This window comes from Leptonotus elevatus, chromosome 14 (genome assembly GCF_054856555.1).
Source record: "Leptonotus elevatus isolate MCC_2025b chromosome 14, RoL_Lele_1.0, whole genome shotgun sequence".
In the NCBI taxonomy this organism is placed as follows: Eukaryota; Metazoa; Chordata; class Actinopteri; order Syngnathiformes; family Syngnathidae; genus Leptonotus; species Leptonotus elevatus.
Genome location: NC_141252.1, coordinates 17,429,236 through 17,445,257, shown reverse-complemented (window position 1 = coordinate 17,445,257; position 16,022 = coordinate 17,429,236). Strand labels below are relative to the sequence as shown.

Here is a 16,022-nt window from a genome sequence, read left to right as displayed (position 1 = left end):
AACTGGGGCCTATGATCTATGCCCATCTGACTTGGGGCGACAGATTTGGACTGCACCAGCCAATTGCAGCTAGGGCTCATACAAACAAACAACTATTCACATGCACTTACACTTACAGACAATTTAGTCTTCAGGCAACCTATTATGCATGTTTTGAGAAAGTGTGAAGAAACTGGTGTACCCATAGAAAACCCATGCAAACATGGAGAGAACATAGCAGTCGAACTTCAGAAGTGTGAGGCGGATGTGCCACTGCTAACCACTTGGTCACCTCGTGCTCTCCTACTGTATGTACTTCATATCCATCCTACAATTAGAAAATTGCCAGGCTGGATATACGTATATTCATGGAAATAAAACATTGTGTATGATGGGGATTATAGTGATATTTGCGTAGCAGCGTATACTGGCATTACTGTAGAGGAAACAAGAAGGCAGACAAGGAGGCAACATACCAACAGGGTGCTATATGGAATTGAGATGAAGGCAATTGTGAAAATGAGACGGAAAGAAAAGTCGCAAAAGCAGTGGGAGGAAGCTTGTTGGGAGGTGGTTTGATAGATTACAAAGGAAGGTGGGAAGAATGAGATGAGCATGTGCTAATGTAAGATGTGAAACAATTATATTGAGATTAAGATTTGGAGTGGGTTAAGCAGCACGCTAGTTAAAATGGCAAAGCACACGAAGGGTAGGTGCAAAAACTGTAGAAACAGTTATGCATTGTAAGAGTGATGATAGAAGACAGCTAATTTGTGACCTGGGTAGGGAAAACATGTGTTTAAATATATTCTACCAAATGATTTAGGAAGCAAGTGTTATGTTTATTTGGTTTCAACATCCCAGACAAACTAATATGATAGCATTTCTGGTCCATACTCCTAACCAGAAGGTGGTGGAAATGCACCATTTCGTTGTTTGCCAACCGCCCAAAGTTTACAAGAAGAAAAACTGTACCATATTCTCCTAATCGATAGGTGGCAGCACTACTGACCAAGAGCTGTTATGACAACACAAATAACAGTAAGAGGCGACGTACCATAACAAGCTATGCGAGGTTATTTTCTAGGTGAGTGTTCCACATGTGCGTCATTTCACTGCAATGGAATAACATCGTAGCGCTAGGATTTAGCAATTTAGTGAAATATGACGTTTATCAATCGTGACACTGGCTAAACTGTGTGTAAGGAAAAAAAAAAAATTACCGTGAGTTAACAGTTAGCTTCACATCGGTCATAACCTGTTGTGTCAGACTCAACTCTGTTAAACAGAGGAAGCCGATCCATGCGGTTAAAAGAAAAACTTCCCGTCGTAGACGACTGATGGTTTAGTTTGTTTTATTATTCGTGCATATTCGCTGGATTTGGAGACAACGCTTAACAACAACACTTTCCAGTTCTCGTTCAACACTCCCACATCATTCATATTTCGTAGAACTCAAGATGTTTTCCAATTTGACGTTTGTGCCAATCATAGCAACTAGGTTGCAGAAATCTCGTGAGACTACAAAGGAATACAGAAACGTTTTTATTTCAGTGAACGGAAATGCTATTTTAATTCTAGTTTTCAATAACTATTAATTACCTTGGGTTTCAGTGACGGGGTGGAGCTCTAACATGCACAGTTTGGTGGTCCAAGCTCTTGCCATGAGGCAGCTGGGAAGGCTGAACCCGCGCCATCTACTGGCTGCTGGATATGGACCTGCACAGACAGAATGGTGTCCCAGGACTATCCACACACGCCAGCTGTGGGGCTGCTCCGCTTACCCCACACTGGGGTGCCACCGGCCGGCTCTCTGCGGCAGGGATGCCGTAAGGAGGTGGTCTGTCCATCAGCTGAGGTTCAAAAGCAACAAGAAGAAAGGTGCTGCGAAGCTAACACATGAGGAAGAAGAAGAGGATGAGGATGAAAATGATCCTGAAAGCAGTGATTCTGAGGATGAGGTGGATGAGGACCCAAATATGCCAAAAGACTATAAAGACATTGAGAAATATGTGCAGTCCTTCCGTTATGATGTCATTTTAAGAGCTGGCTTGGACATGGCTCGAAAGTAAGTCTCACAGTTTAGGCACACATGACAAAACCTCTACATGATTCTGCCAGGAGTGCCCGATCGTAATATGATGTTTCTAATTTCATATAGTTAGGTATGTATAGTAGCACAGGGGTGTCAATCCACGGGCCAGAACCGGCCCTCAGGGGGTCCAGTTTTGCAAACTGCTACTTTTTGCTAACATTAACTGTTGTTGCTTATTTTGTCCACAGCAGTGTGCACTGAAAACCACTTAAATTACATTCAGAAATTTGGCTGTCACTCAGGCTTTGATGCAAACATTTTCCACTCATTTTTGTTAAGAAATTTCAGATTACTTTGCTATAAGATAAATGGGAACGTTTTCATAATGTACTTGAAATTATCTGCATGCCAAAAAAACAAAACAAATTTTGATCTGCCTTCGTAGAATGGTTCGGCCCGCTTGAGATCACTCAAGTTTGGGTGAAAGTGGCCCTTGAATTAAAATGAGTTTGACACCCCTGGTTTGCACATCTGACTCACAATTGAGGTTCTGGGTTCAAATCTCAGGTCCGGCCTTCATGTGTGGAGATGGTGTCACCTTCCGTCTTCCACCTCCATTTTGAAGACTTGGGTGTGAATGATCGCCTATATATACCCTGCGAATGGATAGTGACCAGCCCAGCAGGAGTAAATTAATACCAATGATGGTTTCACCATTAATCTTCATTTTTAAAAGTGAAATAATAGTTGTTAGATTGGATCTTAGATTGTTCAATTGTTTATGGTAAAGTGTCTCAAATACTGATTTTGGTTGCAAAAACATGTTAAAAATTCTACAGCAAGCAAAGATTTGAAAGACAATTCCAGCCATACAATGACCTTTTTCTTTCCAACAGCAAAATTGAAGATAATTTCTACAGCCACAAACTCAGATTAAATGGGCAAAGGCTTATCAAGAAAAGTAAAACGGTGAGTGTTTACCAGTAATGTATTTCTGCAATGAATTCCATGTATTGTCTGTCCTGACAATTATGTACTATATTTAGGTGAGAGTTGGGGACACTTTGGACCTGGTGATGTCAGAGAACCAAGGCACCAACACTGTTACTTTAATGAGAGTGGTCCTGAAAAAGGTTTTGGGTCAATCTGCTAATGAAGAAAAGTACAAAGTTTCTTTAAGGCGCTGGAAGTTTATAACACTATCAAAGGATGAGGCCTTCAAGTCTTGAAGTTCTGACTGGCCAGTTAAGGCACTACAAAGACATGGTACACTTATATATAATATCCTCTGAGATGTGTCTACAAAAGTGTTATGGAGGCAACAAGAAAATAAACTGTTGATTCCAGACATGAAAAAACATTTCCATGCTGTAAAATAAATACACACTTGGATGCACTCTGCAATAATATTTGACTAACGAGTTTACCAACTTCTTCCACCTGTTTCTGATGGAAATGTTATTTTAAAGATGTTCATGGTTAATTTAAAGTAGTGATGGACAAATGAAGCTTCATGAAGCACTTGTGATGTCTTTTGACTCTTGGTTTAAAGATGCAGTGGAAATGTAATCGATTTCCATTGCACTAGCCTTTATATAGCACCAAAAAATATTGCAGTGCTTCACGAAGCTTCATTTTCTCATCACTAAAAAAGGTTAATTGGTTAGGCACCTATTAATAGTACTGCCTGCCAAACTAAAACTGGCAGATGAGGACAATTTTATCAGTGTTAATACTGTGTTAGCTCAATGCCGAGTATAAAAGCCCCAAATTGTCATGTGATTTATTTTTATTAGAAACAAGTGCTCAACCACTGTCAGTGTTCTATAATATAAACCTCTACAACAAGGCTTAATATCAGCATGTTATTAAAACAGGTGAAACAATGCAACATTGGTAACAGAAATATTAGCTCATTTAGAAAACTATGCTATGAACTACTCTTATTACACCAGGGAATGATCGGGGTGGAGAAAAAAATGACTTAAGATTTTTATGCTGATTAAAATTGGCATCATAAAACTGCAGTCAGTTTTTTTTTCTAGAACATCAAGTTTTTCTCCACAGCTTACTCTCCAGATAAGCAAAATTCCACTGATTAGCTGTACTAAGAGATGATTACAATCAAGCTCATCTACAGCAATGTGGCAAATTGTTTGTGAAGTCACAGTTGAGAGGTGTGTGCAGCACCCAATTGCTCAGTACTATCAATATCTGCAAACAGAACGCTAGCATAGTAAGATTTAAGAGGATCAGTGCTGGCTTTTCTCGAGACACCAATCCGACGTCAGAAGTCAGGAAGTGTACGGGCGTCAGTATGCGCCATCTGATAGGTGTATAAAATGACTTGTAATTGGGGAGTGTCTGGGGTGCGTTTTCAGTCGGAACGTAACAGTCACGATATGATAAATATCACGATATAAATATCACGATATGAACCCCACAATACGATAATTATCACGGTATTGTAGGTAGGGTGGTGATATATTATATTATATAATAGTGTGTAAAAACAAACAAACAAAAAGCTCATATTGGCAGAAAAAGCTCATATTGTGTTTTTCTACATAACCGCAATGACGGAGAAATTGGCTTGGCCATGTCATTGTCGTGTTCCTATTGGCTCAGCGGCGCAAAGTATCATGGTCTAAGTATTTTACAATGTTTAACTGAAGCGGGTACATTTTTTTAATTTTTTGACAGATGTTGAAAACTATTTGCTGGTATGACTGCTATATAGGAGTGACAACCACCGCGGTGGCCCAAACATTCCTAATTAAAATTGAAGTGCACTAATAAAGTAACCACGAGATGCTCAAACTGCAAAAATGGAATACAACCTCGCCTTTTTAAAAGATATACTGCTTTAAATATCGTGACATGACAACGACAATGTCACGGTATTGTCGTTATCATTACATCCTTAGTTTTCGGGGGATTCAACATGTTGAATCAGTATTGGACCGTCGTGACATTTGATCACTCTGATTGGCGGTTAGTGAATCAGTGCATGGGGTAAGAACAGGAAGTGACGACTGCGGATAAATAGTAAACGATGGAAAGCCTTAACAATTTTGCACATTATCCCCCTTCTCATTTAAACGTAATCATGGACAGAAGATCGAGAAAATGAATTAATGACTATGGTTAGAGACCAGCATTGTATTATTACATTACCGTTGGCGTATGTTGGTAGAGTGATGAAGCCAAACTATGGCAAGGCGCAACTGGATATATCAGGTAGGATTTACTTTTATATTGCACGATACTCTGTAATTTTCCTGAGGGTGTGCTTTGTGTGGGAGTAAATTGTGAGTGAAAAAAAAACAGCTGTATGCACAATGCAAAATACAGTAGTCTGGTTAATATTGTGTTAGTGGAGTATGAGTTAAGCAGCAAAATCCAGCAGTTTTTATCAATACCAAAAGGCGGCCATTTTGCCACTTGCCACAGTTGCTCAGGTCTTTGGTAACAACCATTCACAGTTCAGCTTCAGAAAACAGATGAGCCGTGATTGGTCGGTGCCTGAGCCTTGAGCAACTTTGATGTCATCTTCAGTCGACAGCAAGTGGCAAAATGGCCGCCCCAAGATGGCTAAAAACGGCTGGATTTTGATGATGCATAACTTACTGTGTATTTCCGTCATTTAGCCAACGTGATTTGCCATCAAGCTGACGCCTCATTTATCTGATGTCGTATTGCTGTAGAGGCCTTAATCTTGGGCATACAATCGTTTATTTTATTTTTTTGCTTTCTAAATTTCATACAGGGAGTCCTCGGGTTACGTTGTGCGTCGTTTTGACTTCACGGCATCCGTGCCTCGTCCATAGCACCTTCTTTTTTGTTAATTTCCCACAGTAATCACGCCATTTTAAAGTTATTTAAAGTTGTGTAGTTGTTACCTCCAGCAACGGACGTCCATCAAGCAGCTCGCCTGACCGTCAGCAATGAATGTCTCTTCCATGTCACGCAGATGTTTTTTTGAAAATTACTGTGCAAAGTATTTTGATGTAAATATCGACTTTAACAGTGAAATCCGACTTAAGTCGAAATTCGGGTTACATCGCCAGCGTAGGAACATAACTCGTCCGTAATTCGAGGACTCCCTGTATATTTTTTTGAGAAAACGGTTCTACTATAGCTCAAAAACTTGATTTGATAAGAGGAAAAACAGAGATCAGTTTTGGATTCCGCACCTATAAATGAGTTAAAAACACCTCTCAGACCTAACTCAAGAACAATTATGTTCCCCATTGTTATTTTTGAAGGCTACATCAAAGTTAAATAAGCTATGACAGTTTTGGCTTTTTTAAAGCAAGACTTTTGTCATACATGTAGAGCTATACCAGGACTAATTGTCAGAAGAAACACTTGACATGTTGGCTTGATCCTACAAAGGACAGATTTGTAAAATTGAGCTTATATGCTGAGCAAAAATGATGACGTGTATGTGGGGAGGCTGCCACTACAACACAGAATTTGACCTCTTGGCCTTCTTCAGAATGTCACACTTCTTGCGATTGGGGCGCCTGCAGCGTTCGTCGATGCTTGGAACACACTCGTAGTGCCAAACTTCCTCCATCTTCTCCACGGGATACACTGTTTCCACATAGTGACGGATCAGTCTGAGGCGCGCAGGGTCCAGCTGCTTCTTGTTACAGGCCCCCGAATGGTTGTACTGCAACCGCAGGTTCTCCTGCGTGAAGAGCTCAGGGAAGAGGCGCACCAAGAGTCGGGCAGCAAAGTTTCCAACCGAGAGACTCTGCTGCACTATTTCCCGAACCTCCGCGTCTGACAGGATGTAAGCTGGCGGAACGGGGAAGTCAGGTTTGGAAACCATCAGTTCATCCAGGGGAATTTTGCAAAAGTCTTTGCTGCTTTTCTCAGGAGGTAATGTGGGAATTTCCGGATCCTCCCTCGTGCCGTCTGGGTGGATCTGGTTCAGGAAAAAGTCCTGCTCTGTATCGTGACTGTAGACTTTGCGGTGCTGCAGGTAGGATCTCCTCTGCTCCGTGTCATGTCTCCGGCACCTCTCGTCAAGTTTGCCCACGAACTCCTGCATCCACACTCGGTCATTCCTGGCCCGTGGGTAGACCAACTGCACGTAATGGCGTATGAGGTTCACGCGTAGAGGATCCAGCTGCTTTTTCCCGAGAGAACCGCTGCAGTTGTACAACTTGCGAGTGTTCTCATGGGTGAAGAGCTCGGGGAATAAGAGCATCAGCAGCCGGGAGGCAAAGTTCCCAATAGACAAACTACATTCGTAGTTAGACTTCAGCTGCTCCTTGGACAAGAGAAACTCTTGGGGAACTGTGAAGTCCGGTACGGGGATCTCCAGATTGTCAAAATCTATCTGCGATAGCAGCGACTTTTTGGGCTTGCGCGAGGGTCTTTCATTGTCACACATCTCCGGAACCTTCAGGACAGAAACGTCCTCGGACATGCTGGCCACGTCATAGCGTTCATCGCTGATGGTTTCAGGTTCACTTGCATTGCCGTTGCTGTGAGGACCGTCAAACGCATCATCCATATGCTGAATGCACACCTGAAGCCAGCTCTCCTCAGGCACATCTGGAAAATTACTTTCCATATACTTTTTGATGATTTCCATCCTGTCAGAGTCTAAAATCTGCTGACCCATGCTGTTGAAACAGTTTGAGCTCTCTGGCACTTTGGTCCCCTCTTGAAAAAGCTCCGGGAACAGTCGATGCATGAGGAAAATGACAAAGTCTTCCGGGGAAGAGAGCTCGTCCAGCTTCTCTGTGGCTTGATCGTTGGTGTGCTCCCCCCGAACCTGCTCATTTAGGAAATCACAGGTTGGAGAACGCTCTGCTTTGATTCCGTCTCCGGCCATTGTCTGCTTCCTGAGCAGCCGAGCGCTCTCCATGTCCCTCTGGGCCCAGAAGCGGTTAAAGAAGTCATTGATCTGAGGGAGGCACTCTCCCTTCCACACGCTGTTGTTCTTGACGGAGGGGTAGCACGCCTCCACATAGTTGCGGATCAGCTGCAGATGTAAAGACTCCAGCGATTTCTTGCTTGCCATGCACTCGTGGGAGCACTCCTTGGCTTTGAAGAGCTCAGGGAAGAGATGCACAAGCAAGCGGCAAGCCAGCTCTCCAGCGTTGGCCGTCTGCTCCATGAGAGGATTCAACTCTTCGCTTGTTAGCAGATATTCTGCAGGAGGCTGAAACTCGGCCAGCATCTGCGCTGGTTTGATTTGCTTCTTTATCCGCATGACTTCCAGACTTAATAGGTCCACTTTGCTGTGCAGCTGAGTCATGCTGGAACTGAGGCTATTGAGAATGAAAAACATTTTTTCAATTAGTGGGTAAATGCTTGAGTCTTTTGACCACGCTTGGCCTGAACTGTCCATGCTTGGAAAAGCCTCCGATAAGCCATTTTCCTGGGAACTTAGGAGAGTGGAGGTGAAAAGGCTGCTGGAGTTTATCTGATTTCCAGGACCTTGGCCTGCTTGCTGCTCGAGATTCTGTGTGTTGTTCTTCTTCTCCAAGATTCTGTGGGAGATACTGAAGAGAGGCTTTCTGTAAGAAATTCTGGATTTGCCATGGAGGTTGTCCCTCGTCTCCCCGCTTGTGCTTAGACACAGAGGCTCGTGTCTGCTGCTCTCATCTGCCAACTGCTGTCTCATCTAGATACAATAAACAACAAAATATGTACAAAATTACTGCAATTTATCCAGAAGTGGCAAATCCAGGTCCAGAAAGTAAAAACCCTGCCACAGTTTGGCTTTAGCCCCTGATGCTAGCTAGGTAGCACCTAGGGATAAAGCCAAAACTGTGGCAGTGTTTTTACATCCTGGACCTGGATTTGCCACCTCTGAATATTTCAGACCTGACAAACTATATTTACACATTCTTCACTTTTGAGGTAATGTTAGCATAAGTGCTAGCTAGCTCTTTTCATCCAACTGATCTGCTTCTCTCAGGCTGACGGTTAACTCCGCGCACGACCACCATCAAATGACCATCAGCAGTTCACATTGCCGCAGTTAAGAAACACATCATTGAGTTGTCACACGTTGTTCATGTGCTATACACATTTGTGAATGCTGCTCAGTACATTGATAAAATGTTGTTTTTTCAAACTTTTTTCTTTGAGCATTTTTGCTCATAAATGTTTTTATTTGATAGATTAATCTCGAGGACCTAAGCAAGCATTTTATTCAACCTTAAAAATGACAATATAACGGGAGTTGTAAGGCAGCAGCTATGTAATATTTTAGAATGAAAGTATCCTACTGAAAATTATATTGAATAATTAAATATTCAGAGAAACTACTAATAACAAACAATTCATTTCCTTTTTAGCCCCTGGCAAAAAATATGGCAGTCTCAAAGGATGTTCATTCAGTTATTCTGCATAAAAAGGCAGATCACAGAAAATAACATCAAACTAAAATGGCAACTTTGTAGTTTTAAGAAACTCAAGAAAAAATGTGGTAGGCTGTAATGGTTAAAAAATTTTACACCAAGCAGAAGGGAAGATTTGATGGAATCACCCAGTAAATTTCCATTCCCAGAACTAACACCTGCATCAGATTAGATCAGATGGTTAGTCTGCAGCACAGGTGTCAAACTGGTGGCCCTCGAGGGCCGGACGGAGTCCTGCAAGTTTTACATGTTTCCCTTCTCCAACACATCCGATTCAAATGATCAGGGTCGTTATCAGGGTTTCTCTACTCCAACATACCGATTCAAATGAATTGCAATTTGAATGAATTAATCAGTTTGAATCAGGTGTGTTGTCCTCCAATATACCTGAATCAAATGAATTTCAATGAATTAATAAATTTGAATCAGTTATGTTGGAGGAGGGTAACATCAAAAACATAGGTCTCAAACTCAGGTCCTCGAGGACCACAGTCCTGCATGTTTTCAACACAGCTGAATCAAATAATCAGGATCGTAATCAGGTTTCTGAAGGGCAGTCTGATAAACCAGGTGTGTTGGAGAAGCGAAACCTAACTCCTGTCCTCGAGGGCCCCTTCTCTAATACACCAGATTCTAATGATCAGAATCATTATTGAGTTTCTGTACTTCTTGCTGATTAGCTGATGATATGAATCAGGTGTATTGAAGGAGGTAAACATCTAAAACATGAGGATAGGGGCCCTCGATGCAAGGAGTTGGTGACAATTGATGCAAGACTCTGACCCTTGAGAACCGGAGTTTGACAATCTGTGGTCTGCAGTTCAACAGGAGTGATGACACCTCTCAAAAAAAAAAAAAGTAGGAGTGATGACGCTTTGGAGAGCTGACTGACATGAATCACGAGAGATGTCAATTGAAACAAAGGAGGGGTTTATCAAATTTCTTCAATAAAGTAAATCATCAATGCAATGTTGTACAAGATTTTGTTTGGTCAGCTGTCTAAAATCTGGACCAAGTACAAACATGAGAACCTTTTGAAAGGAAAGCATCAAAGGGACATCAAAGACAGATAACTTTAAGCAATATGTGTTGTTGAAACAGAAAATGCACAGCAAAACAAATGGCAGGCAACTTGCATCAATATCTGGGACCAAATTGTAAGAAACCGCCTTAAAGAAAATGCGATAACCAGAGTGACCAAAAAAAAAAGGGAACGTTTTAACAATCCAATAAAACCAAGAGTGATGGAAGAGAAGTATTTTATTCGTAGTAATCAAAACCGGCCGAGATGTTGGAGTGGTCAATGAGGAATCTCAGCAGCAGATTTTAAGAATGCATTCGTACAACAGGATGCCATCTACTTTAAAGCCATAAAAGTGAAATGACTTTAGTTTTGTGCCACGCCTGTGATCTGCTTCTTTTCTACAAAGTTAAACTAAATGAACATCTGTTGAGACTGGCGATTCCATTATTTTTCCCATGGGTTGTAATCAACAGTTTTTGTTCCTTAAATTCACATTTTGCACGGCAGCAAATCATTTTCTTGTCTAGAAACATTTTCTGTAGCACAACATCAAACACAAATTTACAATTCAGTTTACACCGAGTATTTCTTGTATCAAATACAACATTAAAGTAGGCATGAACAGACTGTGCAACTTCAGAATTCTTGCAAGTGACATATTACAATGGGTGCATGGCTGTGCGTTTATGACCTTAAAACAGTTGACAAGGAATGAGACAAAAATTCTTTATCCTACTAGAATTTTTGGAAGTGACAACTTGAGAGGAAACAAATATTTCGTTGATCTGACTTTTTAATTGGGTGTCCTAATGAATCAAATACACTCACCTCTCCTGCGACTCTGACTCTCTTGCTGCTTGGCAACTGCTTACAGTCAGCTTCCATTTCCGAGGAAGTTCGTTTACCAGCCTCAGCGGTCCCAGGAGAGCCTCCTTCACGCTCTCCGGCTGCCTCACCAAAAGCAACGTCCTCAGTCTCGTCTTTTTTACCATGCTTGTGTTCTGCCAACATAAGCAGAATATCAGATCATGTTCAGCACAGTAAAAAAAAAAGGTATGTTATGAACTTCTCTTTTGAAAAGAAAAAAAAAGTAAGGAAGATAATGTTTGTTTTTTCAAATATTGGTCTCCACTCTAAGAGAGCCTGTGAGATTTGATATTCACATCATTAATGGTCACACGATTGATTCCACATTCCAGGTTTGAAATTATGCTTACCTTTTTCAAGCATTTTTTCATCTGAAGCTTCCCCATACTTTGAGGAATTCATAGCCTATGAGACAAAAATGATTATGTATTACTACTGCAATACACTCACAAAAATGTCGTGATATCAAGCTTCTGGCTGAAATCTCAAGATGGCCCTAAAATGCCATAAACTTAACCTCTACAGGTAAACTTAATTGATCTCTCTCTATTACTGAATGCGCATGTCCAGCTGTTCATTGTTTCTGTACTTCTTCTAAAACGTGCTGTCTTAAGGAAATGAACAATAACATTGACAATACAGTAGGCGTTTGATCCATGAGTCCACCTCTATGCCTTTCTGTAATTCTTCCAGTCTCCCTGTGTCTTTGTGGTAACCTGCTGATGACAATGGCCAGGTACTGTTATTGTACAATTGTTAGGATTCATCTTGGTCTCTTGATGTCAAGATGTGAACATGATAAAGAGGATGACTTAAATGTCAATTTTTCTAACTGAACCAGGAAATTTATTGGGTCAATTCATGGATCAAACATGTAAATTTTGCAGTTGAGCTCATTGTTAGAGAACAAGTTGCATAAACAGTTGGGCAAGTACATTTAAAAGTTTAGATTAAGTGGAACTCACAGGTAAAGGTACATTTTATTTTCATCCTGAAATGTAATCCCAAATGTCACTATCTCATATTTTTGGTGAGTATTGTTTGCTTATAGTTGACTAAAGAATCACTAAGCATACTATAAGCAAAAGTTTTTTGCTCACCTGTAGAGTGTTCCAGGGTGCTTTTTAAACCAATCTACATCTTTCCTTTCCTTTTGTCGCCCATCCGCCGCAGAACTGTAAGTAAACAAACAAACGGCGATCCTGTTAGGTGATGTATTGTTTTGTGTGGACACATGACCGAACATTGCTGGCTATGAAACAGGAACGTGGCACATTATGTCATCGAATAAGCCATTAACTTGTCGATGTTGTAGCGCACGCCAGCACAGTGACACAGCGTGCGGCGAGTGATCACATCATGTGTCACTGACTCATTGCAGGCGAGCTGCTGTGACGTCGATTCGTCAACAAGTCAGCTGTGCGCCCCACACTACTTCCGCATTCCTTCTCCCGTCAACCCTTGAACCAAAACAGCATCAAATATGGCAGCGCGGAACTTGGCTATTTGCAGAGCTATGCACAATCTTTTATTGTTTTAAACTCTACATGAGTCAAACGGATCTGCCAGCGATGTACGATGTGTGGATTTGAGTGACGCGACGGCGTTTGCGTGAATCAACCCCTCGTCCTGCTAAAGCTATTGCTAATTTGACGGGACAGTACTGGAAAATTAAGAAAAGAAAAAAGCAAGCGTCCGTCACTTTAACGCTCACCTCCATGAGTGCGTGCAATCCTTTGTGGCCGTGCTTGCACAATGTCACCGCGTATAACGGTTGTTGGCGTTCACCATTATTTCCTCCTGTCCATCCACTCCTGTGCCTTCTCGCGTGACGTGTCGTGACGTCACATTGCGCGCGCCTGTGTGTCACTTCCGCACAGCTTGCAACCATTTCTGCTAAGTTGCAATTTTGCCGTCACAAATTTTTAGTTAGAAAATATTTGAAGGTAATGCCAATTTGTTTAGCTATGAAAAATGTATTGGGGGGGGGGGGGGGGTCCTGTCCAGTCAAAGTCACGTTTGTTGTGACAGCTCTTCCTCATTATTGAGTTGATAAAATGTCTGGATTTAAACACTTTACAATTAGAGGAATTGATGTGTCTGATGACAAAAACTGTACTACAAAAAAAACAAAAAAACATGCACAACAACAACAACAAAAACATGCAATGGACGATTGCGAGCTTACGTGCCATTACGTCAAAAGTCAAAATGGCGGACTAACTCGGTGAAAACAAGAACTCGGCTCTTTGAAAATCATTGGACTTTGGATTGTTGTAATTTGATTTGTGAGGATTATTTTGATTTAAAAATGTGATTAAATGTCATTTGACTACTATAACAATCTGCCTGTAGAGGCAAAAGTGTGATATGAACAGAAATTGGACGCAACTGGTCTAACAGAATCTAACAATTAGATGAATGTCCTTACAAACAGAGGCACTTGTACATTATTACATTATTCAAAATTAAACAATTAAAACCACGTACAGTATGTGTACAATTTAGTTCTTATCTGAATACTGTAAATTTAGTTAATAATGTAAAAACGGATCCATAGGAAACATTTTAAAAAAATGTGTGATGTGTGAGCTGCATGTTAAAAGACTAGCATATGGCATGTTAGCTAGCACAGAGCTGTGGTGGTTTGAGTTAGCCTGCCAGCCAGTCTACACATTCACAATAATCACAATATAATCACAATTATGTCAATTTGGACGATTAAAGGTGATATTTTGCCAATTGTAAAAAATTTAGTTAACCCTTATGTTTGCCCTCCTATTGCTAACAAAAACGGGTAAACATCACTCCAGGGAGAGCGGAGGGGATCTTTACTCAAATAAATAAATATCTTACAACTTAGCTCACTACAAATACTTTGGTCTTGGTTAGCCTCCATTTTGAATTGCCTGGTTCCACTCTTTCACTGCATTTACACATTTTCTCCAGTGTTCAGTGTCCAGTGGAAAACATGGTATGATGAATTTGTTTCCATCATGTTTTGTTTGGAACATATAACCGCACAACCACTTTTAGGCCTGTTTTTCTGAGAGCTATATGTATGCTCTTCACAGGCAAAAGCAATACAATATGCCGTTTGTTTTCACGGAGTAAGGGGCGTTGCGGACGTTTGGCCCGGATGTTTGGAATTGTTGAACAATATTTCCCAGAAAGGAAAATTCTTGTGGACCTCAGAATTAGACTAGATACATTGGTGTAAAACATGGTTTTGCCCATTTCAGTGTTGCATTTCAAATAAAATAAAATGTCATGTTTTACCCATTCTGTGGGACTGAGGCAGCAACAACTTCCATCCATCCATCTTCTCAACCGCTTGTCCTCACAAGGGTCCGGGGGGGGGGGGGGGGGGGTCGCTGGAGACCTATCCCAGCTGGCTTCGGGCAGTAGGCGGGGTACACCCCGAACTGGTTGTCAGCCAATCACAGGGCCCAGAGAGACAAACAACCATCCACACTCTCAATCACCCCTCGGGGAAATTTGGAGTGTTCAATTAACCTGCCATGCATGTCTTTGGAATGTGGGAGGAAATCGGAGTACCCGGAGAAAACCTACGCAAGTACGGAGGGAACATGCAAACTCCACCCAGGATGGCAGAAGCCTGAACTCGATCTCACAACCTCTGCACTGGGAGGCGGAGGTGCTAACCAGTCAGCGACAACTTACACATTTATTTTGTATTTGCCCTATATCATCTAGATTGGGGGGGGGGGGGGGGGGGGGTATGGAATAAATTGACATACCATCACGCTTTGTCTAATAAGATATCGTTCTGCTATCGAATGCACTTTACCTCATGCCAAATAGCACAATGATGCTGGTCCAAAGTAGGCCTATTTAGGAAACCTTTAATATTTTAAGTACTTCCATAATTATTAGTATTTTGTTTTTGTATTTTTTTTTATCTCTTCTCTCCATTCTCTCACTACTCCTTTATTTATTCCTTTATTTTACAGTTTTCTTTGGCAGTAGTGCTACTTTCTGTATTTTAGCACTCAATAATGTGCGATTAGCAATCGTATTGCTATATAGTTATTTATTTATGTATTTACCTTGCTGCTATATGTGTCTTTAATTGCCCCTGGGAGAAAAATAGTTTTGAATTTAATTGCATTACTAACAGTTCATAATATACGGACAACAGCGCCCTCAAGTGGCAAGATCGTGTAGTAACAGTTTCATGAGTCTATGCACTTGCTGCGGAATGTCTGTGTGCTGATTCGTGAAAGCCACTTTAACAAATGTTCTATCCCTGATATAAATTGGTGACGGTCTACGGTGAAGTGAGACTTTTGTCTCGCACAGAAGTTCACCAACTTTGACGGTGGTCATCAAATTTACCTGTTCTAACATTCAATCGGCACCTGAACAAAAAAATGTGTAGACCTCTAGCAAAACAGCCGCAGAGAGAATCATGACGTCACGGGAAAATAACTCGACCAAAATAAATAAATAAAACAATGACGAAGATTACATAATCATATTTATTATATGAAATTACATTAATACAATACTGCAAGCTTGATCGGTTGTGGTAAAAGTAACTATTAACATCTATAGCATGCGTTGTTGTGTCAATGTAACCTGTCCAGTGCCTTCTGACTCGGTGGTGTTGGCAATTTAAAGTATTAACAATGGGCCTTCTCTTTTAAACAATCTAATTCTTAATGTGTTCAACTTCTTACAGGGCCAGAGTGCTGGCCGCGAT

At 41.2% G+C, this 16,022-nt stretch overlaps 2 protein-coding genes across 2 annotated transcripts; one reads left to right on the top strand and one right to left on the bottom strand.

Moving 5' to 3' along the window:
- The first annotated feature begins 917 nt into the window (after positions 1-917).
- On the top strand, positions 918-3,410 carry mtres1 (mitochondrial transcription rescue factor 1). The gene is made up of 4 exons (XM_086095441.1): positions 918-1,066; positions 1,594-2,047; positions 2,911-2,983; positions 3,061-3,410. The coding sequence occupies exons 1-4, from the start codon at positions 1,048-1,050 to the stop codon at positions 3,241-3,243; spliced, it is 729 nt and encodes a 242-aa protein (XP_085951567.1). The 5' UTR covers positions 918-1,047; the 3' UTR covers positions 3,244-3,410.
- On the bottom strand, positions 3,145-13,140 carry bend3 (BEN domain containing 3). Its single transcript, XM_086095439.1, has 5 exons — positions 13,011-13,140; positions 12,397-12,471; positions 11,647-11,701; positions 11,258-11,430; positions 3,145-8,663 (listed from the first exon to the last, which is right to left on the bottom strand). Exons 3-5 carry the CDS (start codon positions 11,696-11,698, stop codon positions 6,480-6,482), a joined length of 2,409 nt encoding a protein of 802 aa, XP_085951565.1. The 5' UTR covers positions 11,699-11,701; positions 12,397-12,471; positions 13,011-13,140; the 3' UTR covers positions 3,145-6,479.
- Positions 13,141-16,022: the final 2,882 nt, after the last annotated feature.

What these genes read in the sequence shown, in the direction of transcription:
- mtres1 (XM_086095441.1), top strand. An exon ending in GGCTTGGACATGGCTCGAAA is followed by an intron (nt 2,048 to 2,910) that starts GTAAGTCTCACA and finishes TCTTTCCAACAG; the next exon opens with CAAAATTGAAGATAATTTCT. An exon ending in TTATCAAGAAAAGTAAAACG is followed by an intron (nt 2,984 to 3,060) that starts GTGAGTGTTTAC and finishes TACTATATTTAG; the next exon opens with GTGAGAGTTGGGGACACTTT.
- bend3 (XM_086095439.1), bottom strand. Translation starts at nt 11,698, where the DNA reads ATGAATTCCTCAAAGTATGGGGAAGCTTCAGATGAAAAAATGCTTGAA. An exon ending in TGAAAAAATGCTTGAAAAAG is followed by an intron (nt 11,431 to 11,646) that starts GTAAGCATAATT and finishes TTATGTTGGCAG; the next exon opens with AACACAAGCATGGTAAAAAA. An exon ending in GAGTCAGAGTCGCAGGAGAG is followed by an intron (nt 8,664 to 11,257) that starts GTGAGTGTATTT and finishes TATTGTATCTAG; the next exon opens with ATGAGACAGCAGTTGGCAGA.